At 54.4% G+C, this 27,396-nt stretch overlaps 1 protein-coding gene and 1 long non-coding RNA gene across 3 annotated transcripts in view; one reads left to right on the top strand and one right to left on the bottom strand.

The window, feature by feature from the left end:
• The first annotated feature begins 13,659 nt into the window (after nt 1–13,659).
• The window catches only part of NIBAN2 (niban apoptosis regulator 2), a 55,711-nt gene continuing 41,974 nt past the window's right edge, over nt 13,660–27,396 (top strand). For both annotated transcript variants that reach the window (XR_014827868.1, XM_021069245.2), the window contains exon 1: nt 13,660–13,908. Coding sequence is in view for 1 of the 2 variants with exons in the window: in XM_021069245.2 (XP_020924904.1) it covers nt 13,854–13,908 (55 nt within the window). In the remaining variant the exon portion in view is untranslated. The remainder of the gene's footprint in view (nt 13,909–27,396) is intronic.
• LOC146407285 (uncharacterized) lies at nt 14,817–26,647 on the bottom strand. The gene is made up of 2 exons (XR_014827951.1): nt 26,576–26,647; nt 14,817–20,568 (listed from the first exon to the last, which is right to left on the bottom strand). It is a non-coding gene; the product is annotated as an uncharacterized LOC146407285 (long non-coding RNA).

Below are 27,396 nucleotides of genomic sequence, written 5' to 3'. Positions count from 1 at the left end.
AAGCCGTGGAAACACTGCTCCTTGCAAAGGAATCTTGTAAGATGGGAGGAAAGGAAATTAAATCCTAAAACCCTGGAATCTGAAGACTGTGACTCCAGCCCTTCCATGGTTTGCATTTATGCTCTCAGTGGAGCCAGGTCCCTTAAGAATGTCACGAGGTCTTACTGCTGGCACTGCCTCTCCACTCCAGCTGCTGCCACTCAACCCCAGCTCCACCTCAGGGAAGAGGTGGGCTTCCTTCGGTGGCCATCTCCCACCCAGGCTGTCTCTGTACCCTCTCTCCTCTGGGCATCCTGCACACCCCTCAGGGATCACTTCCTCCAGGACCCTTTCCTGACCCCAAATCTGGGTCTGGCTTGCCCCCTCTACTTCTCCATCAAACCTGCTTCTCCCCAAATTATATTAGTGAATCTACTCATCTGATGCCTCAGCTCATCTGTGGAGCTGAAAGGCAGGGCAGGACCTGGAATGGTCTTCAAAAATACATGTTAAGTTGGAGTTCCCATTGTGGCTCAGTGGTACGGAACCCAACTATCATATGTGAGGACACGGGTTCGATCCCTGGCCCCGCTCAGTGGGTTAAGGATCCGGCATTGCTGTGAGCTGTGGTGTAGATCGCAGACATGGCTTGGATCCCGAGTTGCTATGGCTGTGGCATAGGCTGGCAGCTACAGCTCCAATTTGACCCCTAGCCCTGGGAACTTCCATAGGCTGTGGGCATGGCCCCCAAAAAAAAGAAGGCAAAAAAAAAAAAAAATATATATATATATATATATATATATACTAAGTGAATGAAAAACAAATGAGTGAGTGAATCTAAGGTGGTAAGAGGATAATAGCTCAGTTAATCCAGCTGGTGCTTTGACTATGGGTTCAAGTGTGGGCACTGCCACTTATGAACTGTATGACTCTGGCAACCATCTTAACCTCTCTGGGCTTTAGTCTCCTCCTCTAATTATCACAGTTCTTGAACAGATTCAGTGGTAAGATGTGTGTCCGTCCCTTAGCTTAAAATTTGCACATAGTATATGCTCAATTAAAACAAGAGGCTTTTTGGACTTCTCTTGTGGCACAGAGGGTTCAGTATCTAGTTAGCCCACTGCTATGGCATGAGTCTGATCTCTGTCCCGGGGACTTCTACCTGCCATGGGTGCAGCCAAAAAAGAAAAAAAAAGATTATCATTATTATTTTTTTTTTTTTAGGGCTGCATCTGCGTTATATGGAGATTCCCAGGCTAGGGGTCAAATTGGAGCTACAGCTGCTGGCCTATAGCCACAGCCACAACAATGTGGGATCCAAGCCGAGTCTGTGACCTACACCACAGCTCACGGCTGCCGGCCTACACCACAGCCACAACAATGTGGGATCCGAGCCGCATCTGCAGCCTATACCACAGCTCATGGCAACGCCAGATCCTTAACCCTCAGATCGAGGCCAGAGTTAAACCCGCAACCTCCTGGTTACTAGTCAGATTGGTTTCCGCTGTGCCACAACAGGAACTCCAAAGAAAGGATTTTTTGATGAGCGGTTTAAAAATGAAAGTACGCATGTGCATGTGAATGTAATTATATCTGTTTTTGTAGGCTATATAAAAAATTGTTAGCTAATGCCAGGGGAAGAAATGGGGAGAATAAGGTACATTTTTTCATCTTGTACATTTTTTTTTTTGCCACACCCAAGGCATATGAAGGGTCCTAGGCCAGAGATCGAATCCTTCCACAGCTGCAGCAGCGCCAGATCCTTAACCCACTGTACCACAGCAGGAACTCCTCATCTTGTACTTTATACACTTTGAGTTAAATGTCTTACTTTAAGCATGTTTTACTTTTGTAATAACTCAAGATTTAAATGAAAAATAAAATCCAATAAGCATATGAAAGAATACTCAGCCTCATTACTTGATTAGTCATAAGAGAGATTCAAAACAAAACCACCAGAGTTCCTGCTGTGGCGCAGCGGAAACGAATCCGACTAGGAACCATGAGGTTGCGGGTTCGATCCCTGGCCTTGCTCAGTGGGTTAAGGACCCGGCGTTGCTGTGAGCTGTGGTGTAGGCCAGCAGCTGTAGCTCTGATTCCATGGTTCCCAGACTCTGTAGCTCTGGTTCCCTAGCCTGGGAACCTCCATACGCTGCGGGTGAGGCCCTAAAAAGGGAAAAAACAAAAAACAAAACAAAAAAACCACTTCCATGAGATAACCATGCTTGCCACCAGAAAGTCTAAATTAAAAGGCTTGAACATACCAAATGTTGGCAAGAATGTGGAATAACTGGAACTCATACATTGTTGGTGGGAATGTAAATGATATGCCCATTTTGAAAAGATATTTGAGAGTTTCCAATAACAGGCATACTTACCCTATGAACCAGAAATTCCATTCCTAGTTATGACCCAGTCACCAGGAGAAAAGTGTACGTTCCCAAAATGACTTGTGCACAAATGTTCGTAGCATCTTTATTTATAATAGCCCCAACCTGGAAGCAACAGAAATGTCCAGCAGCAGAAGGATGGATAAACATTTTGTGGTGTATCCATCCATTGGAATACTATACAGCAAAAAAAAAGGAATGAACTACTGATACAAGTAACAGCATGGATTCATCTCAGAAGCATGACATAGAACCAAAGAAGCCAGACACAAAAGAAAGTGTGTTGCATTGTTTCATTCGGAGTGAATCTGAGCTGCAGCAGTGACCCATGTCTCAGTTGTAGCAATGCTGGATCCTTAACCCATTGTGCTACTGTGGGAACTTCTCCTTGGGGCTTTTTATCCTTTTTTTTTTTTTTTTTTTTTTAATCTTTTTGCCTTTTCTAGGGCCGCTTCCACGGCATATGGAGGTTCCCAGGCTAGGGGTTGAATCAGAGCTGTAGCCACTGGCCTAGGCCAGAGCCATAGCAACTCAGGATCCAAGCCACATCTGCAACCTACACCACAGCTCAGGGCAACACCGGATCCTTAACCCACTGAGCAAGGCCAGAGACTGAACCCACAACCTCATGGTTCCTAGTCGGATTCATTAACCACTGTGCCACAATGGGAACTCTGGGCTTTTTATTCTTATGAAAACACCTACATTCACAGACAGAAGCCTTTGGCCAAGGGGCGGGAAGGGAGGGCTCCTGATTAACAAGCTCAGACGCCTTGGTTCTGCCAGTGGCTCTCTGGGGAGCAGTGACGATGTCTGTGTGTCAGTTTCCCCATCTGTCAAATGGACCGAGTTTTGTCCTACCAGCGGGGGAGGCAGGGGTGGGGGACGGGAGGGCTTTGGAGTGAAGGAGGCCCAGGTTGGAAAAGCTGTCCCATCCTTGTCACTGGCCTTACCTCTCCAAGCCTGCCTTTGCTCATCCGCTAAATGGGGACAGTAATAGTGCAGCCCTCATGGGAAGGTCACGAATGCCTGGCACATGGGGACCTCTCGGTGTCATGCCTATGTCCTTACCATCATTATTACTAGGTGACAATGCAAATGTCAGCTGCTCTCCCTGGCCAGGGATGGGTCAAGCCTAGTTATTGAGATAGCGTATTTATTTATTTTTTGTCTTTTTAGGGCCACGCTCCTGGCATATTGAAGTTCCCAGGCTAGGGGTCAAATCGGAGCTGCAGCTGCCGGCCTACACCACAGCCACAACAGCGCAGGATCCGAGCCACATCTGCGACCTACACCACAGCTCACAGCAATGCTGGATCCTTAACCCACTGAGCGAGGCCAGGGATCAAACCCAAGTCTTCGTGGATACTAGTCAGGTTTGTTAGCGCTGAGCCATGATGGGACTTCTGAGATAGTATATCTTAAAGGCGCCTCGAACACTGGGAGATTCCCTCTACAGGCAGCATGATCCTCTTCCCAATGAACTGGGCGGCAGAGGGGTCTCAGCCCCGGATTTGCGGGGAGGGGAGGGTTTTGCTCCTGTGCAGGCCTGGCCGTCTTGGCAGAATGCTTGGGATCCCTGATCTTCAGGCACTAAATGGACCTCAGTGGACCTCCTCCCCTCCTGCACCTCCACGGACCCAAGACATCTGACAATTAAAAACATCCCTGGGAGTTCCCTTGTGGCTCAGTGCGTTAAGGATCTGGCATTGTCCCTGCTGTGGCTTTGGTTGTGGCTGTGGCTTGTGTTCGATCCCTAGTCCAGGAAATTTTGTATGCCACAGGTGAGGCCAAAAAATAATAAATAAATAGGAGTTCCCGTCCTGGCGCCATGGGTAACGAATCCGACTAGGAACCATGAGGTTGCGGGTTCAATCCCTGGCCTCGCTCAGTGGGTTAAGGATCCCGTGTTGCTGTGGCTGTGGTGAAGGCTGGCAGCTGCAGCTCCAATTAGACCCCTAGCCTGGGAACCTCCATATGCCGCGGGTGCAGCCCTAAAAAGACAAAAAGACCAAAATAATAATAATAATAATAAATACATAAATAAATAAATAAACTACACAAAACCCACCCCATGCACTTTTCCACTTGGGAGAAGGAACCGCCCCTGCGGCTGCCTCCTTGCTTGGGGCTCCCTGCCTGAGTGCACAGGTCAAATGCTTTTTTTTTTTTTTTTTTCCTTTTTTAGGTCCGCGCCCATAGTATATGGAATTTCCCAGGTTAGGGGTCAAATCAAAAATGCAGCTGTCAGCCTACACCACAGCTGCAGCAACAACAGATCTGCAATCTACACCACAGCTTGCTGCAACGCCAGATCCTTAACCCACTGAGCAAGGCCAGGGATCGAACCCATATCTTCATGGACACTGATCAGGTTCTCAACACACTGAACCACAACGGGAACTCCAGGTCAAACCCTTTATAAAGGTGTCTGATGGACGAGGTGATGGTGGCTGAATCCAGTCTGTGCTACCCTTGCCAAGCCACGTAGGGCCCTGGCACGAGACTGTCCGAGACCATTGTCACTGGACTTTGCTAATTCTGTGGAGGTGACAGATGGGGTGGTAAGGCCCGGTCCTGAAGTCTCCCGGCCCCAGGGTCCCTGACCCCGTCCCCTTACACAGCAGCAGCCTCACCCTAAACCTTTGCGCTGGGCTCTCCCCCCTAAATCCCTCGCCTTCTCCCCCAACCACCTCCTCTCTTTCTCCCCACAATGACGTCTATCCTCCAGGCCGTGCCCCCCAGGGGGCAGCTCAGTCACCCCCGACACACTCCGGCACTCAGAACCCAGGATTATTCTCATTCTCTCTGGAGAAGCCAGAGGGCAAAAATCAGCAGGCCTTAGGATCCTGAGAGAGGAAGGAGGGCCACCCTGGGGCGGAGGTGGCCCCACCCTGAGAAGCCCCGCCCCGGCTCACCGCAAGCTTAGTCACTGGGAGGACTGGCTAGGCCCTGCCAGCCCTGCCACCCTGGCCAGGCTCTGAGTCATCAGCTGGTGAGGGGCAGCTTTGGCGCAGCAGGAAATCAAGCTTGACATGAAAGGGGTTGGGCAGAGCTTGGTGGGGCCTAAAACCCCTGCTGGCCGGTCCTGGAGGAACTGGGGTGACAGTCAACATTGGCTCGGCAGCCAGCCTCTTTCCTGGGCTTGCTGGGAAGTCAGGACCTGGGCCAGGCTCAGGGTCCCTGATCCTGGGGGCTCTCGCTGGGGAGGGTTGGGTGAGTTGGGAGTTTAGACTAGTGCATCAGTCACCATGACACGAGGATTCTTGACAAGGGACGTATGACAAGTGCCGGGGGGCTGCTGGCTGCTACCATCATTTCATCAGGGCGATTTGTCACCATGCGTCAAAAGCCTCAAAAGGAAGTTTATGGCAGCTGTTTCACGTCTGGAAACTTATCCTTAGGAAATAAGAAAGTGTCCAGTTATAGGTAAAAAGTTTAGTGGGTCATATAACCACCACAGTCATTCAAAGTGTGTAGAATGAACAATTCATTAGCGTGGAGAGATGCTCTTTTTTTCTTACGGCTGCTCCCGTGGCACAGGGAAATTCCCAGGCCAGGGATTGAACCCAAGCCTCAGCTGTGCCCTACATGGCAACTCCAGATCCTTTAACCCACTGTGCCAGGCCAGGGATCAAACCTGCACCTCCTCAGTGACTTGAGCCGCTGCAGTCAGGTTCTTAACTCACTGTGCCGCAGCGGGAGCTCCTGCTCATATCACACTGCTAAGGGAAAGACAAAAGGGGGTGAGTGAATGGTGGGCATAGCGGAGAAGCCCACTTTATGTCTGAGAACTGGATGTGCGTGTGGGACCGGGTCTGGAAGGATGCAGTGTATAGCATGGCGTGTTACGGTTCTGAAGCTGGCAGAGTTGTGTGTGGGCCTTATCTTCGCCTCTTACTTGTTGTGTGACCTTGGGGAGGTCACTTCACCTCACCGAGACCGAATTCTCTCTCCTCATCTTAAGATGAGGGTCCCCCCAAAGGGCCTCCTTCACAGAGCTGTGGTGAAGATTCAACGAGGCAGAGCTGGGTACAGGCGAAGCCCACAATGAATGGGAACTCCTATGGTCTTTATCATCTTGTTACTATTATTTGTCACCCCCTGCCTGTTGTCTGGCATTTCAACATCACTTTGTCTGACTTCGGGGCTGTGGCGTTCAACTGGGCATCATGACCTGTGGAGGTGGTGAGCACCCTGTGCCTGGAGGTATGCAAGCAGAGGCTCTGCCTGGCAGAGACGCTATAGAACAGACTTTGCTATCAAACGGGGAGGGCAGTTGGTGTGGCCACGGCAGGCATGAGCCTAGGCCGGTGTACGAACCAGCCTGCTGAGTCCCAGGACCAGGTGGGTGCCCCCTGTCAATTTCCCTGCAGTGCCCACCACTCACCCAAGCTCCCATTATGTCGGACACTAGGGATATGGAACAAGGCCATCGCTGTTCTCAGAAGGGAACAGTAATGACACACAAAGTAATTATAAAAGTGCTGATTGTGAAAAAGGAGAAGTGTAGTGTCCGGGAGAGGTGGGAGTGGAGGGGTCCTTTTGGCTGAGGTCTGAAGGGTGAGTAGTGCTGGGTGGGGCAAAGCCGGGAAAGGGAATCAGGATGTGTGGGAGCCGAGGAGGATGGAGCAGGGCTAGTTTGAGGATGTGAAAGGTCACTATGACTAGAGAAGTGCCAGGGGAAGAGGCACAGAAGAGGCACTGGCAGGACCCCTAAATGCCATGGCTAGGGTTTGACTTAACTCCAGGCCAGTGGGAGCCACAGAAGGCTTGAAGCAGGGGACTGGCACGGTCCTATTTGTGTTTGGGAACAATCCAGCTGGCTGCCCAGTGAGGTGGAAGGCAGGGAAGCCAGGGGACGGGAGGGCATTCCACCAGGCTGGCAGTCATGGAGCCTGGACTTGGGTGTGGTGGTAGAGCTGGCCACCAGGGGGAGCAAGAAGGGACTTTAGCTGCCGGAGGCCAGGTGGCAGATGGAACCTGGCCGGTGAGCTGGGTCTCCTTCCATCACCCCACAGTTAAGAAAGAGGGGAGGTCTAGGCGGGGTGCCAGGGTCCCTTGCAACAACGGGCCGTGCCAACTGGATCAACAGTGGTGGACACATGATATTCCTTAAAAACAAGATCCTGATTCATCCACACTCCCTGTTGTTTACCTGAGGTGTTTGTTTTTTTCTCCTGGGCTATTTCAGGTCTGACAGGTTTGTGGGGAGGGCAGAGCTGGGGCTCAGAGCCAACGGGGAGGGAGAGGGGCCAACCAGGCAAGGAAGGGACCTCCCCCTTCTTACAAGACCAGGAAGGAGCCTGGCCTGGACCCAACTATGTGTTCTGGGGCAGATCCCGTGCCTCCTCCAGGCCTCTGTCCAAGCTCTGGCTCTGACCTTCTGGACCCTCCCTTTTCCAAGTAGAGTTTTCTTCTCCTTCACCTTTGGGTTCTTATTTCTAAACATGCTTAAGGGTGGGGTGGGTGGGGAGGGGTGGGGCAGCCCTGCAGGGAAGAGGGTTGGCAGAAGCCACTTCCTGAAGGCCTGAAGAATCAGGAGCTGTAGGTGGCATCTTCCACCTGGAGGTGGGGGCGGGGCAGGCGCAGCAGGTGGGCAGGCGGGGACCCTTCCCTCTGTGCTCCAGATCTGGACCGTGTTGTGTCCACGTGCCTGTTATCTTCCACCAGGCTCTGGGGCCTGGGCCAAGGAAGGGGTGTGGGAGAGCCTGGTGAACAGAGATGGCATCCAGAGCCCTAGAGAAAGAGCAGAGACCATTCCATCCCCCGCTGCTGCCTGGCAGAGTTGAGAAATCCTTCCTATAGAAAGAGCTTTCAAAAGTGAATAAGGGAATTCCCGTCGTGGCACAGTGGTTAACGAATCCAACTAGGAACCATGAGGTTGCGGGTTCGGTCCCTGCCCTTGCTCAGTGGGTTAAGGATCCGGCGTTGCCGTGAGCTGTGGTGTAGGTCGCAGATGCGGCTCGGATCCCGCGTTGCTGTGGCTCTGGCGTAGGCCAGTGGCTACAGCTCCAATTAGACCCCTAGCCTGCGAACCTCCATATGCCGCGGGATCGGCCCAAGAAATAGCAACAAAACAACAACCAAAAAAAGTGATTAAGAAAAAAAGATAGACATTCCACTAGAAAAGCAGAGGATAACAGTAATAACAATAACAACCACCCACAAATAGCCAATACATGTATGAAAAAAGTCTTTAATTTTTTTATGTAGTTCTTTTAGGGCCACACCCGCAGCAGATGAAGGATCCCAGGCTAGGGGTCGAATCAGAGCTACAGCTGCCAACCTACACCACAGCCACAGCAAGGTGGGATCCGAGCTGCGTCTGCGACCTACATACACCACAGCTCACGGCAATGCCGGATCCTGAACCCACTGAGGGAGGCCAGGGATCCAACCTGCAACCTCATGGTTCACTAGTCGGATTCATTTCCTCTGCGCCACGGCACGAACTCCAAGCGTCTTTAATTTACTCAGAACTAAAACCTGAACGCCCAAACGGCCTCCGGTATAAGGGCTGAGGTTCCCTGGCTTTTCGAGTGAGAAATTTTCCTGACGTCTCACTTCTCGGGATCCTGTCCTCTTCCTCACGTGGACTGACTATAACCATTTTTCTTTCCTTTAACAAACAAATCATTCTTCCCCCACCCAGAGGTCATGACTGGCCAGATTTATTGCTTTAAATTGGTAGAGAGTTGAGGACTTTGAAGGAATTTTACAATCTTCCCAGAATAAAGTTAAAAATCCCACGTACTGGACACTCGGGAGCCTCCCATCTGGTGTCCCCCACCCCACCTCACCCCACCCCCCCGCCCCATCCACGGCAGGTGCCCTTCTCTCCTCTTCCCTACAGGAGTCCGGGAATAGCTGTCCGGCCCTGGGGTCCATCAGGGTTCATCTCCCTTTGCCTTTGCTCCGATTGACCACTTTCCTGGCATGCCCTCGCCATGCCCACCAGGCAATGTTTAAGTAAGGATGCTAAGGGCAGACAATGGAATATCATCTTTAAAAAATCCTCATACTTGGTGATTCTTCCAACAAAGTCATTGCAAGGACTCTGAGATGAGGCAGGCTACGTCTGGTATGATACCTGGATGTGGTACCTGCTCCGTAATATGTAGCTATTCCCGGATCTTCATGGAGCAGCTTTCTTGCCAGTCAGGTCTCAAAGTGTCACCTCCTCACAGAGGCCCTCCAGAATCACCTTCCTAGGTGATACCCCCACACCTGTCACTCTAGCCTTTTTTTTTTTTTTTTTACTTTTTTTAATTAAAAAATTTGGGGGGTGTTCCCACTGTGGCATGGTGGGTTAAGACTCCAACTGCAGCAGCTTGGGTTGCAGTGGAGGTGAGGGTTCCATCCCGGGCCCAGTTCAGTGGGTAAGAGGATCCGGTGTTGCTGCAGCTGTGCCTCAGATTAAATACCTTGCCCAGGAACTTCCATAAGCCACAGGTGCAGCCATAAAAAAAATTTTTTTTTAATTACTTACTTTTCGTTTTTTGGGTTTTTTTTGCTTTTTTTTTTTTTTTCCTAAGGCCGCACCCACGGGCATATGGAGGTTCCCAGGTTAGGAGTCGCATCGGAGCTACAGCCACCGCCCTACACCACAGCCACAGCAGCACAGGATCTGAGCCACCTCTTCGACCTACACCACAGCTCACGGAAACACTGGATCCTTAACCTACTGAGTGAGGCCAGGGATTGAACCTGCAACCTCAAGGTCCCTAGTCGGATTCAATCCACTGCGCCATGACAGGAGCTCCACTTTTTGTATTTTTAAATCCTATTTCATTATCTTTTTTTTTAATTTTTATTTTTTATTTTTTTTTTTTTTGTAATTTTTATTTTTTTAAGGTTTTTTTTTTTTTTTTTTTTTTTTTTTTTTTTTTTTTTGCTTTTCTAGGGCCGCTTCTGCGGCATATGGAGGTTCCCAGGCTAGGGGTCTAATTGGAGCTGTAGCCGTCAGCCTACTCCACAGCCAGAACAACTCGGGATCCGAGCTGCGTCTTCGACCCTACACAGTTCACAGCCACACTGGATCCTTAACCCACTGAGCAAGGCCAGGGATTGAACCCACAACCTCATGGTTCCTAGTTGGATTTGTTTACCACTGCACCACGATGGGAACTCCCTATTTCATTATCTTAATGCTTAGCACTCTCTGGTGCCATCTTATTTGCTTATCGTCTTTCTCTCTCCAGCACAAGACTATAACCTCTGTGAGGGCAGGGATCCTATCTTTTGCACTGATGTATTCCCAGCACCTACAACAGTACCTGACACAGAGCAGGTGCTCCAGTTTCTTTTGCTTTTTCTTTTTTTTTGGGGGGGGGGGCGGTGGGTCAGGCCTGTGGCAGGGATCAAACCCACACCACAGCAAAAACCGGACCCACAGCAGTGACAACACTGGATCCTTGACCCCCTGAGCCACGAGAGAACTCTTTCATTTTTTTCTTTTTCTTTTTAGGGCTGCAGCCGCAGCACATGGAGGTCGGCTGGCTAGGGGTCGAATTGGAGTTATCGCTGCCGGCTACACCACAGCCACAGCCACACCAGATCCGAACTGCATCTGTGACCTACACCATGGCTCATGGCAACACCAGATACTTAACCCACTGAGCGAGGCCAGGGATGGGGGTCCGCATGGATCCTAATCAGGTTCATTACTGCTGAGCCACAGCGGGAACTCCTTGTTTTTCATTTTTAAATCAATTTTATTGAAGTAGAATTACATACAACCAAATGCATCCCTTTTCAGTTGTTTTGATGAGTTTTGACAAATACGTACTCCTGTATAACCATCAAGGCAAAGACCATTTCTGGAGTTCCCGTCGTGGCTCAGTGGCTTATGAATCCAACTAGGAACCATGAGGTTGCAGGTTCGATCCCTGGCCTTGCTCTGTGGGTCGAGGATCTGGCGTTGCCAGAGCTGTGGTGTAGGTCACAGATACGGCTTGGATTTGGTGTTGCTGTGGCTCTGCTGTGGGTGGACGGCTGCAGCTCCGATTAGATCCCTAGCCTGGGAACTTCCCATATGCCGCAGCTGTGGCCCTAGAAAAAGCCAAAAAAAAAAAAAAAAAAAAAATTTCTGGCCACCCTGAATGTTCCCTCCTGATGTTTTTGGCAGTCAATTCCCCTCCACTCTGCTACACTTTTTTTTGTGAGCGAATTGAACCAATCTTGAATTAGAGGGGATTGGCCCCAAGGGTCTAGGGGGAGTTATTTACATGCCTTGGCTTGTACAGAATCAATCACCCTCTAGTTTACACTCCCTTTCCACTTTCACAATTTCATTTGCCTCATATGGGAGCTCAGAAGAGCTAGGCAGTGACATGTGACAGAGGGTCTTCAAGGACAAAAGGCAGCATCTCTAGGCTAGGAGCCTGGCACGCTGGGAAGTCTGTGGGTGCTCCAGGCTCACTGGCCTGTGTGCACCATGGAGGCTGGTAAAAGGCTCGCTTGTGGCCCCACCTCCAACCTAACTGGCCCAGGACTCCAGATCAGCTGACGAAACACCCTGGGGTGTCCAGATGCCAGCTAGTTCCAGCATTCTACCTCCCAGGGCAGAGCAAGACGTTCCAGTCCCTATAGCTTGGGCCATGAGAAAAAGGGAATGAGGCTAGCAGCATCACCTGCTTCTGGTGGCTCAAAGAGAACCTGGCCTCTAGCTGGGTACTGCCTTGGCCTTGCTGTGTGACCCTGGCAAGTCACTTTCCCTCTCTGGGCCTCAGTTTCTGTCTCTGTAGAAGGAAACCAGTAATCTCTGCTAGCATGACTTCAAAGACTGTGCCTCTGCCTGGGGTTTTCCCTGGAATGCTGTTCCTCTATATCTGCTGTCAAAATTCTGGTTTTTCCAACTTGTAGTTCTGGTACTACTCCTGTAATTTTCTTCAAAACAGAATGTTCTGTTCCTTCCTCAAGCTTCTCTATGCTCTTGAGGGCAGGGACCGTGATGAATAATAGAATGGTGCGTTCCGTCCATGGAGAGGACACATCCTGTGCCAGGTGCTGGGCTAAGTCCCTCTGTTATCTCATTTAATCCTCATGACAAAGCATCGTTATTTTCAGGTGACGGACGAGGAAACTGAGGTTCACAATAACGCCACTTGTCTTGGGTCACAGAGCAGGTAGGGCAGCTTGCATCCTCTCTTTGCATCCCTAGCATCTTGCAGAGGGCCTGGCAAGCAGGTGTTTATCATTGAAGGCATGGAGGGTGCCTGTATCACTTTCGTCAACTTCAAACCTACCTGCTGTGGCGTTGACAGGCCCAAAGCTCCTGTGCTTCAATGTTAATGTTTATTGCCATCGTTTTCTGCCTACGTCACAGCTACAGTAAGAGCCGTCCAATTACAGGGTGGGGCACACAGAGAAGGGGTGAGTAGTCACCCCCTGGGGTTTGCAAGCACAAACCGACTGACCCTGGGGAGGCAGTACAGGAGGTCTGAGCATCAGCAGCCAAGGACGGCCTCTGCCACCCCAGTCCATGATTTGGGGATCCCAAGGGTTACCCTGTCTTCCTGGGGGATTGGGAGGGTAGCGTTGAAACGCATTCCCCTGGTACCCACGACCCAATCAAGCCCAGCCCCGCAGGCTCTGTACTCAAAGTCCATGCTGGTCGGTGAGCTTGGAAGCTGAGTCTTTCACAAACCGTAAAGTGCTATTGTTTTTTCCATTGCCGACTTGCCCTGTCCCATATGCTAAGCTTGAGGAACGTCTGCCAGGCTCTGGGACCTCGGGTGCCTTTGGGGTGGAGCCCTCCCTGCCACCTCCCCTTTCCCTGTACTATTGTGCAAGACAGGCACACCTTCAAGGGCAGGTCGGATCAAGGCCAGGGAACTTCCTGAGAGCGGGCGGCGGCGGGCGAGGCTGGGGGCAGGGGAGCCCGGTGCGGGGAGCAGGGGCTGGAGCCCTGGCCCTAGGCGTCGCCTACCGGTCCTCTCCATTCTCCTCGGCCCGATCTCTTCCCGTGCGGGTGGGGGAGAGTGTGACACTCAGGCTGGACACCCCCAGGCGCCCCCGTTCTTTCAAATGCCCCCACCAGCCCCATCTCTTTCTGGGTTTCAGTTAGGGTTCAGCGTGTCTCGCTCTGCGTCACTCCTCGGGCTGCCTTTCTCCGACCTTCCCTTTGTCTCTGTCTTGCAGGCGGTCCCGGCATCCCCGGCCCCCTGCCCCGCCCGCTCGCCCGCCCGCCACCAAGGAGGGGGCGGGGCTCGGATCGGGGGGCGGGGCCTGGTGGGGCGGGGCGGGGCGCAGCGGGGCTGTTGAGCCGCTGGCTGGGGCGCGAGGCGGAGGCGGCCCGGGAACCGACGCTGCGGGAACGGACCTGCAGGAACCGGAGCGCGCGAGGAGTGGAGGCCGCAGTCACGGGCGGCGGGAGAGGCGGGAGCTGGGCGGGCCGGCTCCATGGCGCCAGCGGCGTCCGTCTGAGCAGCGCGGGTAGCGGCAGGCGGTGGCCGGATCCGGCCGCGGTTCTTCTTCACCATGGGGGACGTGCTGTCCACGCACCTGGACGACGCCCGGCGCCAGCACATCGCAGGTGAGTCTCGCGCCGCGCCGCGCACTTGGTGGGTCCGGCGGGGCGTCCTCGGCCACGCCCCCATCCCGGCCAGCCGGCTGGGGTCTCCTGGGAGTCTGGCTCCGGGCAGGGGCGGGAGTGACTGTTGTCCAAGCCTGTTTCTTCTACGTCTGAGCGCCCTTCCCCCTCCTGGGGGGGTCGCACACCTTCCCCACCCTTGGAGCTCATCAGATCCTCCAGTGCACTACCCGAATCAAGCGATGGAAGGGGTCGCAGCCCCCTTCACCTTGGGTATCCCTGCCCGGAAGCGGTCCAGGCCCACTTGGCCAGCGTGTCCTGACCTTCCCTAGCAGTCCCGGTCCTCCGCAGGCCCCGGCCCCAGCCCCGGTACACGTGGCCAAGGCTTCCAGGGGCTTGGCTCATCAAGGCCTGAGACTGAGCCTGGGGAGTGGGCCTGGGCGGGGTGGGTGGGACCCCCTGTCCTCTGGCTCCAGCCCAGTAGGGTGCTGCTTCTGCTGGCAGCTAGTTCAGGGGCTGGTCGAGGCCAGAGCCCAGCCTCCTCAGCCCTCTCCTTCAGCCACTCCTGCTCCCAGCCGGGCACAGAGGCCCCTTCTGAGAAGGGCAGCTGCCCCCTCCCCACTCCCAGGGACTGCAGCAGGGTCCTGGGTTCGTTCTCTCCCAATGCCCTGGGAAACGGAGAGAGAGGGTTTCACTCAGTTCTGGGTGAGGCCGCCTGGGTGGAACCTCAGCATGTTACCCAGCCATGGTAGCTTGGATAGGTCTCTTGATGTCCAGCCCCTGTTTCCTCCTCTTCAAACTGGGGTGAATCCCTTCCCTCCTGGTTAAAAGACTTAATTAAGTGAGCTAATAATTCACAGAGCTTGCTTAGCACAGGTCCTCCTTATTAAGAGACTTAGGTGAGCTAATTCGCAGGCCCTGGTGCACTGGCCCATGCAGGAATGGGGCCTGGCAGCCTCCGGAAAGAGGAGGCTTTCGTCTTTGCTAAATTTGCACTTCCCTGTCCGGTGGACTCAGAGCCCTGTGTCCACCTACTTATCATGATGTGTCCTGCAGTCCCGCAGAGTTTCAGCAGCTGTCTTCTGCCCACTCATACCCCTTGAGAACAGGAACCAGAGGTCCCTAAACACTGGGTTCCCACGCTGGCTAGGCACGAAGGAGGTGCTGGGGAAGGTTTATCCTGGGACCGTGGTCCTGGGCCCCTGGTCTGAGAGCCCCCTTTGTGCCAGGCCTGGGGCTGGGCCCAGGCCCAGGCGTGAGGGTGATGGAGAAATGAGTCAGACCCTCTCCAGCATCAGACCAGCAGGGGGTTAAGTCCTGGAACACTGGCTTGTAGGATCAGCCTGGACTCTGGGAGGAGGAAGGCCGGGGCGGAGTCTTCCTGTCCCCTCCCTGTCGGTGGCAGCCTCCTGGGGCTCTGTAACAGTCCATCCATTCACGACCTCCCGTCGGGGCCCCTCACTCCTCCTGGGTGGGGTGCGCGGCGCCTTCTTCAGTGGGGTTTTTCCTGCCCCCACACCCAGCTCTGGCTCTCCCCCTCTTCCCGCCTCCTGGGCTGAGAGCTGCCATTTTACAGGGGAGGAGACTGAGGCCACAAAAGGTGAAGTGTCCTCTCCTGGACAGGGTTGGGTTTGTTTTGTGGATGCCAGGCTGGGTGGGAGAGGGCGGTGCTCGCTCAGGGCCTGCTGGCCTTTTTCTTCTCAACACTTCAGGGCTATTAATAACCCTCTTCAAATGCCTCAAATTCCTGGTCCAGGCTCACCTGAGGGGGCTCCTGGAGTATGGGGTGGGGTGACACGGGAGGAAGCCATCAAGCCTCCAGCCCTCCGGAGGAAATTGGAGGGGTGTGAGGGCGTGCCTTTGCCACCTCCAGTGATCCAGGCGCCCTCCTCACCCCACCCACGGAACAGCCCGAGCCACCAAGCAGCTGAACTTTCAGGCAGGACAGTTAAAATTCCAGAGTCCTCTCGACCCAGAGCTGCCCCAGCAGAGAAGTCGGCCCTTAGACCATCCCTGCCTGGGCTCTGAGCTGTTAGGGTTCAATGCTTGGCCTGGGTGGCTCCTGGAGCTTTGCTCCCGCCCCCAGCAGGTGAGCAGGTGAGTGCCAGGCTGCAAGTCCTGGCAGGGGTCAGGCGCGCTCCTGCCCATGGCGCTGTTTTGCTGTCACGGCGCCTTTCATCCTGGGATTTCAAAGCCCCTGGCAAGCAGAGACTTGTGCTCACACCAGCGGCCCCGTGGGGCTGGTGGCGGGATGATTCTCTCCTGCGCCAAGGAAGAGGCCTGGCCTCCGGCAGCCACTTACACTTTCTGGGTCTCAGTTTCCCTAGCTGTCACCCAAGGCACACGCTCCCTGATGCCCGACGTTCTTTCAGCTTCTGAGGGCCTAACAGTCCCCAATTTTCCCTAGTTATTATTTCAGATTTGTGCCAGTTTAGGGTCCCATCCTTGACACCACAGCATGTCAGCAGGCATGACCTGGGGCCAGCATCTGAATCTCTGTTTTCTTACCTGTAAAATGGGAGTGAGATAACGCGAGTTAAGGCACTTGGCCCAGTGCTGGGGCATAGTCGGTATGTCACAAACAGTTGTCATTATTGTAGAGATTGTCCTTACTCGCTGTCATTGAGAGGGGCCGGGCATTTGGAGAGGGAAGGGAGCAGTTGTAACTGCGGTTTCGGTCCTATTTCTCCGAGGCTTGTCCAGTCCCTGGGCTCAGGGTGGATGCTGGTTTCCCCGGATGCGAGAACCCACCTGGGTTTTTCGAACCCTCGATTACCTTCTGCGCTGGCGATTGTGTGAGATGGATGTGGGCTATCTGGAGTGGGTCCAGAGGGCCCTGATGGGGGACCCCTATGGGGGCGGGGAATCAGGCCAACTCACACCTACCTGGCACAGAGGCCAGGACAAGGACAAGAGGAGAAGTGTCTGGTGGCCCATGTCAGTGCACATGGTTTGAGCCACATAAACCCAGAGGGAGCAAGTGAGGGCGTGAGATCACTGTTGCTCAGGGTGTGCAAGTCAGGGGCTGGGTGCTGTGCCCTTGGCAGGAAACGTGACCCTGCCTGGGGGCAGGGGCGGGCGTGGTGGGACTCTGCCTCAAGGACAGCCTTGAAGAACTCAGTGGTTGCTCCAGAAAGTGTGTTGACCAGGATGAAATTGTGGGGGCCCGAGGAACTCCCCCCTCAACACACATACACAGAGTGCCCTAAGCTTTATGACCTGGGAGGGCCGGTGCCAAAGTTTGCCAGGGCCTGGGCTCTTCCCTTCTGCCAGCCTCCCCTTTCCCTTTGCTAATTCTTTTTTTTAAAAGAGCAGCTTTATTGAAACATCATTCACCTGCCAACCAGTTCAACCCACTTCAAGTGTCCCCTTGGATGGCTTTTTGTGTATTTGCAGAGTTGTGCAACCATGCCCACAATCAATTTTAGAACATCTCGTCACCCATAAAGGAAACTCTCTACCCACCCAGGAGCAGTCACCCCCCGCTTCTCCCGATCCTTCCCTACTCTAGACAACCGCTGCTCATGTTGTTGATTGCAAAAGAAAGGCACACACCAGCAGTTTGGGAGTGTAAAATAAGAAATGAAAGCTCGTCCATCTTCCCTCCCTTCAATCCCACTCCCCAGAAGAAATCACTCCAGATTGGTGTGTCACTCTTTCCAAACGTCCATTTCTTCCTCCCTTCCTTCCTTTCTCTCTCTCTCTTTCTTTCTTGTCTCTTTTTGTCTTTTTAGGGCCACACCCACGACATATGGAGGTTCCCAGGCTAGGGGTCCGATCGGAGCTGTAGCCGCCAGCCTACGCCAGAGCCACAACCACACCAGATCCGAGCAGACTCTGCGACCTACACCATAGCTCATGGCAACACCAGATCCTTAATCCACGGATCGGGGCCGGGGATCAAATCCGCATCCTCATGGATGCTAGTTGGGTTCCTTAACCACTGCGCCACCGCGGGAACTCCTCCAAACGAACATTTCTGTGTACATACACATTTAGCTCTGTTTATAAAAAGGGGTCGCATGGTGGGTTCCTGTGGTTTGACTTTTTTTCACTCTGTGTATCGTGAATATCTTTCCATGTTAGCACGAGTTGGCCCTCTTCTTCTGTTGGTGGGTTTCTTTCTGTGCCGGGTGTGGCTTATTTACCCAGATCTCTGATCACTGCTGTCGGGCTGTCCCCAGTGTTTTGCGCATAATCCTTGTGCCTCTCCCAGCACCAGCTTCCAGTATCCCAGAGGCCTCTAGATGGAACTCCTGGGACCTTTTTTTCCCCCTGATTTTGGCCACCTCAAAGCACGTGGAATCCCTGGGCCAGGGATCAGATCCAGATCTGAGGTGCAGTGGGATCCTTAACCCCCTGTGCCAGGCCGGGATCCAGCCTCTGTCCCAGCGCTCCCAAGATGCCACCAATCCCGTTGTGCCACAGCAGAAGCTCTCCGGGTCATGTTTTGATGCATTGACACAGAGCCTCTGAGTGTCATTTGACACTCTCTGCTGACAGTATATGGGACTTCAGTACTGCGTATTATCACCCTTTCTGACAATCAGATATGAGAAAAGGGGTAGTTTTAGAGATTATCGAAGAAAATAATTCATGCCTTTCTCCAAATTGATTTTAAAAACCTGCCTTTCCTCTTTGGGGCACTGGTCGTGGGTCTCAGGAGCTTAAGCGTGGAGGTGTCCACGTTTGACACCCCCCCTCGCCCCCTGCAACCCGAGTCTGGGGTGTCCTAGATGCTGCCCTGAGCTTTGCAGGGAGACCAGGCTGGCCGGAAGCAGTGCCCCGCCCCCCCCCCCCCTCTGCTGCTCCCTTAGCTGAGGTCTGGATCAGCCCCTGGGAGGTGGGGTGTGAAGTGTCTGGGGACTCTGCCCTGCTCTCGTGTCATCTTACATAACTGCTTTTGCTGGCTGTTTTTTGCCCCTGCCCTCCCCTCCACCCAGCTCCACTCCGTTCCTTTCCCGCTGCTGGGGCCTGATGCCTCCCACCTCCCCCTCCATCCTTCCCACACACGCTGCCAAAGAGACCTTTCTAAACCCAAACTGGGCCACAGGCCTCCCTCCCTGCCGCCTAAGGAATGACGTTTTAGAGACAAAACTGGGAATCACTCACCACCATCCCGCCACAACTTTATTCTTCAGCGGTATTTCCCTTCCGCGTTTATTGTTAGAGATTTGCTGAGGCCATGACTCAACGTGTGCCTTGCTTTCTGGCATAAACGATTTCTAATAAACGTCTCTCCCTGGTCATTGAAACCTCCCTGGAAGCCTTCCCGAAGGCTCCGTCTTGTTCTACTCGGTGCCATCCACGCCAACGTTTGCCTAGCCTTTCCCGGAACGCAGGACGTGGCCCTGTGCCTCCACTGTGACCAGACAGGTGGTTTTCGGGGGCAAACTGAGTCACTGTGTTTGCTTCCTTTCCTGCTCCGGTCAGCTTCCCTGCCGAAGACAGACTCATCCCCTTGGCCTGCCCGCCCCCTATTCCCCCTTCCAGCCCAGTTGCTTCCCCCAACCTGGGCATTTCAAGGGAGGCCCCTTCCTGGGAGTCTCCAGCACCTCTGAACAGCCTTCCTTGGGAGAGGGCTCAAAGGGGATGCGCACGTGCGCGCATCAGCTGGGGACGGCTGGGGACACGGACTGAGGACCACGGGGCGTGACCCCATGTCCTGCGGCTTCCCCAGCCAGCAGGGAGTCCTTGGATTTGTCCCCTGCCTGAGGATGGTGGTTGATGAAGTAGGGAGGGGCCGCTTTAACCTGTAGCGTGGCCCTTGTTTAACTGATCACTTGCTCTGTGCCTTCCTTTGTCTCTTGGAATCCACACCTTCCACCTCTCCTCCCTCCCCAGCGTTTTACCGGCCTGCGGGGGCGGGGGAATGGGGGGGGGTGCAGAGCGAGTCCGTGGCAGGTGGAAAAGGCCCCCAAGAGAGGCGGGGCGGGGGGAGGTGCAGGGGGCTGGGGAGGAGGAAGGGCGGAGTGGGAACGGAGCGGCCGAGTGTCAGAGGCCCCGCGGGTGGCACGCATCCCTCCCACCCGTCGCCCGTCTGGTCTGTCTTTGGCCAGTCCCGCCCTCCCGCCGGCGCCCCCTCCTCCTCCGCGGGCAGAGCTCGTGACTCACTGCAGCCGGGTCTCCTCGCAGCATCCTCCTGCGGCCTCAGAAATTCCTGAGCTGCTTTGCTTTCCCCTGCCCCGCCCCCACCCACGTCCCCGCCTGAGGAGGAAGGGTTTTCGGTGGACGGTCAGAGTTTGAAGGAAAGATGAAAGCAGATGCCTGCGTTTAAAACCCTCAAGGGTGGGGAGATGCCCGTCTCCTGGTAGAATCTTAGGGCCTGAGTCACGGACCCTGCAGTCTTCTGATCTCACAGCTTTAAAACTGGTAGAACAGGAAGTGCCCATCTCTCCAGGGCTCTTGGTGCCACCCCCTGGCAACCATCTCGGTTTGGAGATGAGCTGCCCGTGGCCCATAGAGGTGAAGGGACCTGTCCTGGGAGTCTGAGCTTTGCTACTCGATGGACCGGTGTTTTGGGGCAGGTGGGCCACCCTCTCTGAGCCTCAGTGTCTTTCTTCTGTAAAAGCAAATGACAGTGCTGGCTTGTCAGGGTATAAAATCAGGAGGGACCGTCCCCCTGCCGTGGCTTGGGCTGCTGCTGTGGTGCAGTTTCGGTCCCTGGCCCAGTCACTTTTATATGCCCTGGATGTGGCCAAAAAAACCAAGAAAGAGTGTCAGCACCACTCAGCGCAGGGCTGGTGAGTAATGAGAATACCGTGTGTGGTAGGTGTTCCGCTTGACATTTTATGGAGGGAGATGGGCCCCGTCTGTCTGTCCCACAGCCTTGGGCACACCCAGCCCCCTGCCGCATACTCTGGGAAGTTGGCATGCCCCAGGTTGAGGAGTCCCAGCCTGTGGCCTTGGACACCTGTGGCTGTCAGCAGGTCAGGAGGGTAGTGAGATGGGCTGTGGTTACACAGCCGTGTCAGTCCACAGCATCGCCCACTCTGTGCCCGGTGTTGGGCAGGGCCAAGAGAATAAAGGGCAAAAGACAGATGGGAGCACACCCCCCCTTTGCCTGGCCATGTGTCCAGAATTATTTGCTTGATCGGCGTCTCAAGCCTGGTCCTGTTTTTTTGTTTTTCCTTTTTTTTTCTCTTTTTGGGGCTGAACTCATGGCATATGGAGGTTCCCAGGCTAGGGGTTGAATCGGAGCTACAGCTGCCAGCCTAGACCACAGCCACAGCAACATGGGATCCGAGCCACATCTGAGACCTACACCAGAGCTCACAGCAACACTGGATCCTTAACCCACTGAGTGAGGCCAGGGATCCAACCCACACCCTCATGGATCCTGGTCGGGTTAACTGCTGAGCCACGAAGGGAACTTCCAAGGCTGGTCCTGTTGACTGTTTGCTGTGTGACTCTGGACCAATGGCTATGCCTCTCTGTGCACCTTTTTGTCCCATCTGTGACCTCAAGCCCAGTATCTACTTATGGCAATTCTCTGCTTCTGAAAACTTTCCTTGTGGGCTTAGGTGCCTTCAAAAGGCAGGGCTGGGTGGGTTTGGAGGTTAGACATTGAGGGAGAGGGTCCGCATCTGTATGCTTGTGAGACCCTGCAGAAGTGTGATAAGCTCTGGCCCCAAGACACTTGGTCATTTTTTCCTGGAATTTTAAAAAAAATTATAGTTGATTTGCCAGTTGTGCTGATTTCTGCTGTACAACAGAGTGGCCCAGTCATACGTACATATATATATATATATATATATATATATACCTTCCTTTTTTGTTTTGTTTTTTGTTTTTTGTCTTTTGAGGGCCATACCTGTGGCTATGGAGGTTCCCAGGCTAGGGGTCCAATCAGAGCTACAGCTGCCGGCCTACGCCAGAGCCGTAGCAACGCCAGATCCAAGCCGTGTCTGCGACCTACGCCACAGCTCATGGCAACACCGGATCCTTAACCCACTGAGCAAGGCCAGGGATCGAACCCACCACCTCATGGTTCCTAGTCAGATTCGTTTCCGCTGTGCCACAGTGGGAACTCCTACATTCCTTTTCTTATATTATCTTCCATCAGCATCTGTCCCGAGAGATTGCGTATAATTCCCTGTGCTGTACAGTAGGACTTTGTTGTTTATCACTTGGTTATCACTCTTTTTTGGCCTCCCTGTGGCATATGGAATTCCTGGGCCAGGGATCAGATCCAAGCCACAGTTTCGACCTACATCACAGCTGCAGCAGCGTGGGCTCCTTTAACCCACCATGCCGGGCCTGGGATCAAATTTGCATCCTGGTGCTGCAGAGATGCAGCTGACCCCGTTGCATCACAGTGGGAACTCCCCCCTTGGTCATTCTGCTATTCATTCAGCCAAGAGTTACGGAGCACCTCCTGTGTGCCAGGCACTGTGCTAGGTACCCGGGACACACTGATAGACAAACTCTTACCCGGCCCCTGCCCACGGGGTGCTGCCTGGCTGGCTGTCCCTGTGAAGGGAGACAAGTGTTCTCAGGGTGTGTGCAGGGGCAGCGTGGGGGGCAGAATTTCTGCAGGAAAGCTTAGTGGGTGAGGGAGCCACAGGGGCTTGTCTGAAAGAAGAGGGGACTTTATCCGGTGGTGAGAGGGGCCCGAACCAGTGTGGATGGGGCATAGGCAGGGGACGTGTGTATGTGTGTGTGTGTGTGTGTGTGTGTGTACATGTGGACATATAGGAGTGATGGAGCAACCAGACCTTGGTGATGGGAGAGGTTGGGAAGACATGGTGCCTATTCTTGGCCCTAAGGGATTGATGGACCCTGTAGGTTGTTTGATTGAGGTAGCCCGTGGCCCTGCAGCCCCTGCTCCCATGCTTCTGATGACAGGCGACTCACTCCCTTCCCTAGCAGCTCTGAGTAGGAGAACCTTTCCATCCCAGGGCAGAGTGGGAACAGGGCTGGGCCTGGATTCTGGGGACCTGGTTTTGAGATCTTATCACAACTGCCCTGTCACGTGGCAGGTGCCTTCCCTTCTCTGGGCCTCAGGTGCCTCCTCTGTAGAGTGGGCCTAAGGTAGCCCAGATGTGCCGGGTGGCTGTGAGGGATCCGGGAGATGATATGGGAAGGGCTCTTTGCGTTTAAGGAAGCACTGACTGCAGTTACCACTGGCCATTGCTGTTGTGTATGGTCTGTGATAGGCCATTGGCCAGGGGAGTCCCTCCTCTCGGGATCAGAAGTGCAGGGCGTGGGCCAGGGCACGGGGTACAAGGTCCATGGGCAGGCCAGGGGTTCCCGTGGGTAACTGGGCATCCCGGAGCGGCAGAGGAAGAATGACTGTGGTCTGCAAGGTGTGAACCCCACTTTCCCACCCATCCTTCTGTGGCCAAGCCAGCTGCAGCTGCTGTCCCTCCGCCCCATGCCCCACACCGCCCAGAGCTGTTTGTGTCCAGCCAAGTTTGTTAAGCCAGAATCTTCTAGAAGAGGCATCCCTTGGGCAGGAAGCTACTCACCTTCTTGTGCATTCCCTGCCTCTAATCCTCCCCACCTGCCAGGAGGCCTGTACGGGTGCAGGCTGGGAAGTGAGAGTCTCTGGGCTGGTGCCAGGGGAACCTTTAGCAAGTCTTCTCTGGCCCCGTTTTGCCTCTCTGTGCAATGGGGCACCGGCACAGTCTCTCGTGCCCTCCTGGCCCTGACATCTTGGGAGCCTATGGGCCTTGGGCTCTGTCGAAGGCACAGAGCAGGTGCCCAGCAGTGTATGTGTTGCATGATGCCATCTCGCTGTGGAAGGAAGGTCCCAGTCTGCCGGCCGTCTTGTGCTGGGCCTGGATGCTGAGGATGTCGTGGCGACACGAGTCCCAATCTCCTGGGACTCGTGCCCTCCAAGAAGCTTCCATCAAGGTGGACGCAATACAGTTCGTGTTACAGAGACAGTGCATCTCTGTGTTTTCCAAAGCGCACGTTGGTTATAAACTTGGTCAGCCCAACCCAAGAAGCAGTGAGTCTGGCCTCAAATGGGAAGCACTCGGCTTCTGCCACAGAGGGCCCCACGGCCTTGGACAAGTTTACAATCCCCTGCAGTAAAATGGGGAGATCCCCTGCAGTAAAATGGGGAGATCCCCTGCAGTAAAATGGGGAGCTGGAAGGTGATCCCTGCCTATGTGTGTGTGAAGCTTCTGGGTGGCAATAGTTCTGGACCAGGGAAGCTACTCGGTAAGCAGCTATTCCATTTGATTTTTTTTTTTTCTTCTTTTTACGGCCGCACCTGCAGCATATGGAAGTTCCGGGGTCAAACTGGAACTGCAGCTGCCGGCCTACGCCACGGCCGCAGCCACAGCCATGCCAGATCCAAGCCGTGTCTGCAACCTACACCACAGCTCATGGCAACGCTGGATCCTTTAACCCACTGAGCAAGGCCAGGGATCAAACCCGCGACCTCAGGGATACTAGTCGGGTTCATTACCGCTGGGCCACAGCGGGAACTCCTGTGTTGGGTAACCCTCTGAGCCACAACAGGAACCCTGCTGTTCCATGTTAGCAGAGTTCTGGGGGGAGCTATGTCCCCCCCCCGCCCCCCCGAGCCCACCAGTGATTTCAGGGGTGGTGGGATGTCTGGGGGGGAGTGGGATGAGAGTTGCCTGTCTCTTTCAGTTTTTCTTTGTATTATTTGTTTGTTTGTTGGAAGGGTTCCCTGGAGGGGGTGAGAGGGGGACAAAAGAGAACCAGGCTGAAGCACTGGGGAGCCCGGGCCCTGCTGGGCTGCAGAGCTGTGGATGGCATGGAAGGTTTGCTCGCGGTTTGCACGTGGTCTGGCCTGCGCCGGCCACCGCTCCCCTTGGCCTGAGTTTGGAGCTTGCTGATGGGCCAAGGCTGCTTTTTCTTTCTCTGGCCCAGACCCTTCTTCGTTCCTCACCAGGAAGGAACTTTCTGTAGTCATCTAACCAGCCCCCTCCTGCATTTCATTGCCGAGTAAACTGAGACCCAGGGAGAGGTGAGGCTATTCCCAGGGCCCCGACGACGGAGGGGCAAAGCCCTTTCCATTCCACAACGCCCCAGACAGCAGAGACGAGGCAGGAAGGAGCGATTGGCCCGGGTGGGGCTGCGAAGGTTATAATTTGGAAAACCGAGTAAACAAACAAGCCCTCCGTGGGAGAAGCGGCCTATGCTGGCCTCACAGATGGGCCTGTGTCTGAGGAGACAGCCTGGCCTGTCCACACGCAGACAGCGAGGTGTTGTGGAGGATTAAAAAAAGCCGAGCTATATTCCCCTCCACCTCCACTCCCATATTTAAGTGCCAGGAAAGGAGCGGGGGAGGCCCGATCCTCCAGGATAATCACTGCCCAGCCTGGCCGCCCAGGGCAGCCGTCAGGCTCTGCTCAGCCCAGGCACGGTTTACTGTGCGGCTTTGGGCAAGAGGCTTCCCGTCTCTGGGCGGGGGTGGGAGTTCCTGTCACGACTCAGCAGAGACAAATCTGACGAGTAACCACGGGGATGCAGATTCGATCCCTGGCCTCACTCCGTGGCTTAAGGATCTGGTGTTGCAGTGAGTTGTGGTGTAGGTCGCAGATGCAGCTCGGATCTGGCATTGCTGTGGCCGGTGGCTACAGCTCCCATTCGACCCCTAACCTGGGAACTTCCATGTGCCCCAGGTGCGGCCCTAAAAATAAAATAAAAAATTGGGGGTGATCCCGTCTCTAGGAGGGTGGCCTGGGGTGGGGAGGGGCTGTAATTTGAGCCGATTGGCTGAACACAGCGGGCCCTTTCTCTCACCCTGACCTGAGTCTTTGGGGCCAGAGGCGTGGCCCACTCTTGGGGCAGAAGGGTTACTTTCTCAGGCCTGCCTGCCCCAGGGAGACAGACCTCCACTCTGAGTCAGGCCGCAGCGGGCCACCCGGCTCAGCTTTCCTGTTTTCCTGTTGAGATTGGGACAGAATCTGAGAGGAGCTGCTTCTGGGGCAGGCTGGGGGCTGGGCTGTTGTCTGGCCTGGAGCCCCCGGGGATGGGGCCCGGCAGATTCCTGGGCGATTAGGGGCCCCTCCGCTCCCCTCCCCTCTTCCCGAGTCCCCTGTGTGGCTTCTGAGAGTGCAGCTCTGTAGGCGGAGGCTGGTCCAGCCTCCACCCTGGGCCGCAGTTTCCCTGTGGTTCAATGAAGGGGTTGGAGGAAAGCCTCTGGAAGGTTGGAGGGCCCTCTGGGTCAAGTTCTAGACCCTGAAGGGTCCTGCAGGACCCATGGACTAAGCCTGCAGCCAGGAAGCGCTTCCCTGGGCCCACTTGCGTGGCCGCCTCCAGGGACCTCCTGTGGTTGTGGTCCCAGGCTCTCATCTGTGATATGAGCCCCAGGAAGCTAACTGTATGGCCTCGAGGGACAGAGATGCTAGCCAGGTGCCCTGGGACAGTTGCTGTGGACAGTTACCAGTTGTAAAATGGGAATGATAATACCACTCCCCTTAATCATATGTTTGATATGATTATAATGCGAAGGTTAAACTGCATTTGGTGTGTTTATCCATTATATTTATGCATATTAGGGAGTTTCTCTTGTGGCTCAGCTGTAATGAACCTGACTAGTATCCATGAAGACACGGGTTTGATTCCTGGCCCCGCTCGGTGGGTTAAGGATCTGGCGTTGCCATGAGCTGTAGTGTAGGTGGCAGACGCGCCTGGGATCTGGCATGCCTATGGCATAGGCTGGCAGCTGCGGCTCCTATTCAACCCCTAGCCTGGGAACTTCCCTATGCTGCAGGTGTGGCCCTAAAGGAAGCAAAAAAAAAAAAAAAAAAAAAAAGTTTCACACAAGGTGGGCCCAGAGTAAACGCTCAGTCATCAATGGCTTAATTAGCATTTGTTAGTTTAACTTGTTTTGATTCCTTGAGTGAATGAGTTAATCTTCTTGTAAGGTCTCCATCTCACTGGGTAGGGACCCAAAGCTGTTTGGGGGAGGGGTCTGGTGGGTGCAGAGCGTGCGCTGGGGGGTCTAGAGGGGTGGGGCACATGCGGGCAGGTCCGGGCCCTGACCGGTTCTGACTTCCCCCTGCCCATCGGGAAAGAGTTTGGGCCGCCTCCCCGCCCCCTGATCCCGGTCCGAGACCACAGGCACGGAGCGCGTGCAGGAGCGCGTGCAGCCGCGCACACAGCTTCCTTCCTCCAGGCGTGTATTCCTCTCAGTCTGACTCACTGGCTTTGAATCTTTTGCTCACGTCCTTGAGCCCTGAGGGTCAGGCCGGGAGAGGCAGGGCCCAGGAACTTGCTCTCGGATGGGCTGACCCTCCCCTGATTCCTGATCACTTTGTGCCCTGGGCGCCGGGCCTCCAGGACCAAGCCCTGGTGTGACAGGTGTGGGCGGGACACCTGAGTCCCAGAGGCCCTGCTGACTCACTGTGTGTCAGGCACAAGAGGGCCCACTATGTGTTTGGCACTCAAACCGGGCTCACCCAGGCTCTGCCCATGTATAGAGCTCAAGGCTCAGAGAGCCGCATCGAACAAAAGGTTACCAACCAGTCATTAATTAATTAATTATCAGAGGGTGCGTCATGA

This window comes from Sus scrofa, chromosome 1 (assembly GCF_054392235.1).
Source record: "Sus scrofa isolate SSC_HxYL_T2T_F1_AM1 chromosome 1, Sscrofa_HxYL_maternal_Yorkshire_Landrace_v2.0, whole genome shotgun sequence".
Lineage (NCBI taxonomy): Eukaryota > Metazoa > Chordata > Mammalia > Artiodactyla > Suidae > Sus > Sus scrofa.
Note: the sequence above shows the minus strand (reverse complement) of the source record. Positions and strands in the feature narration are given on the sequence as shown.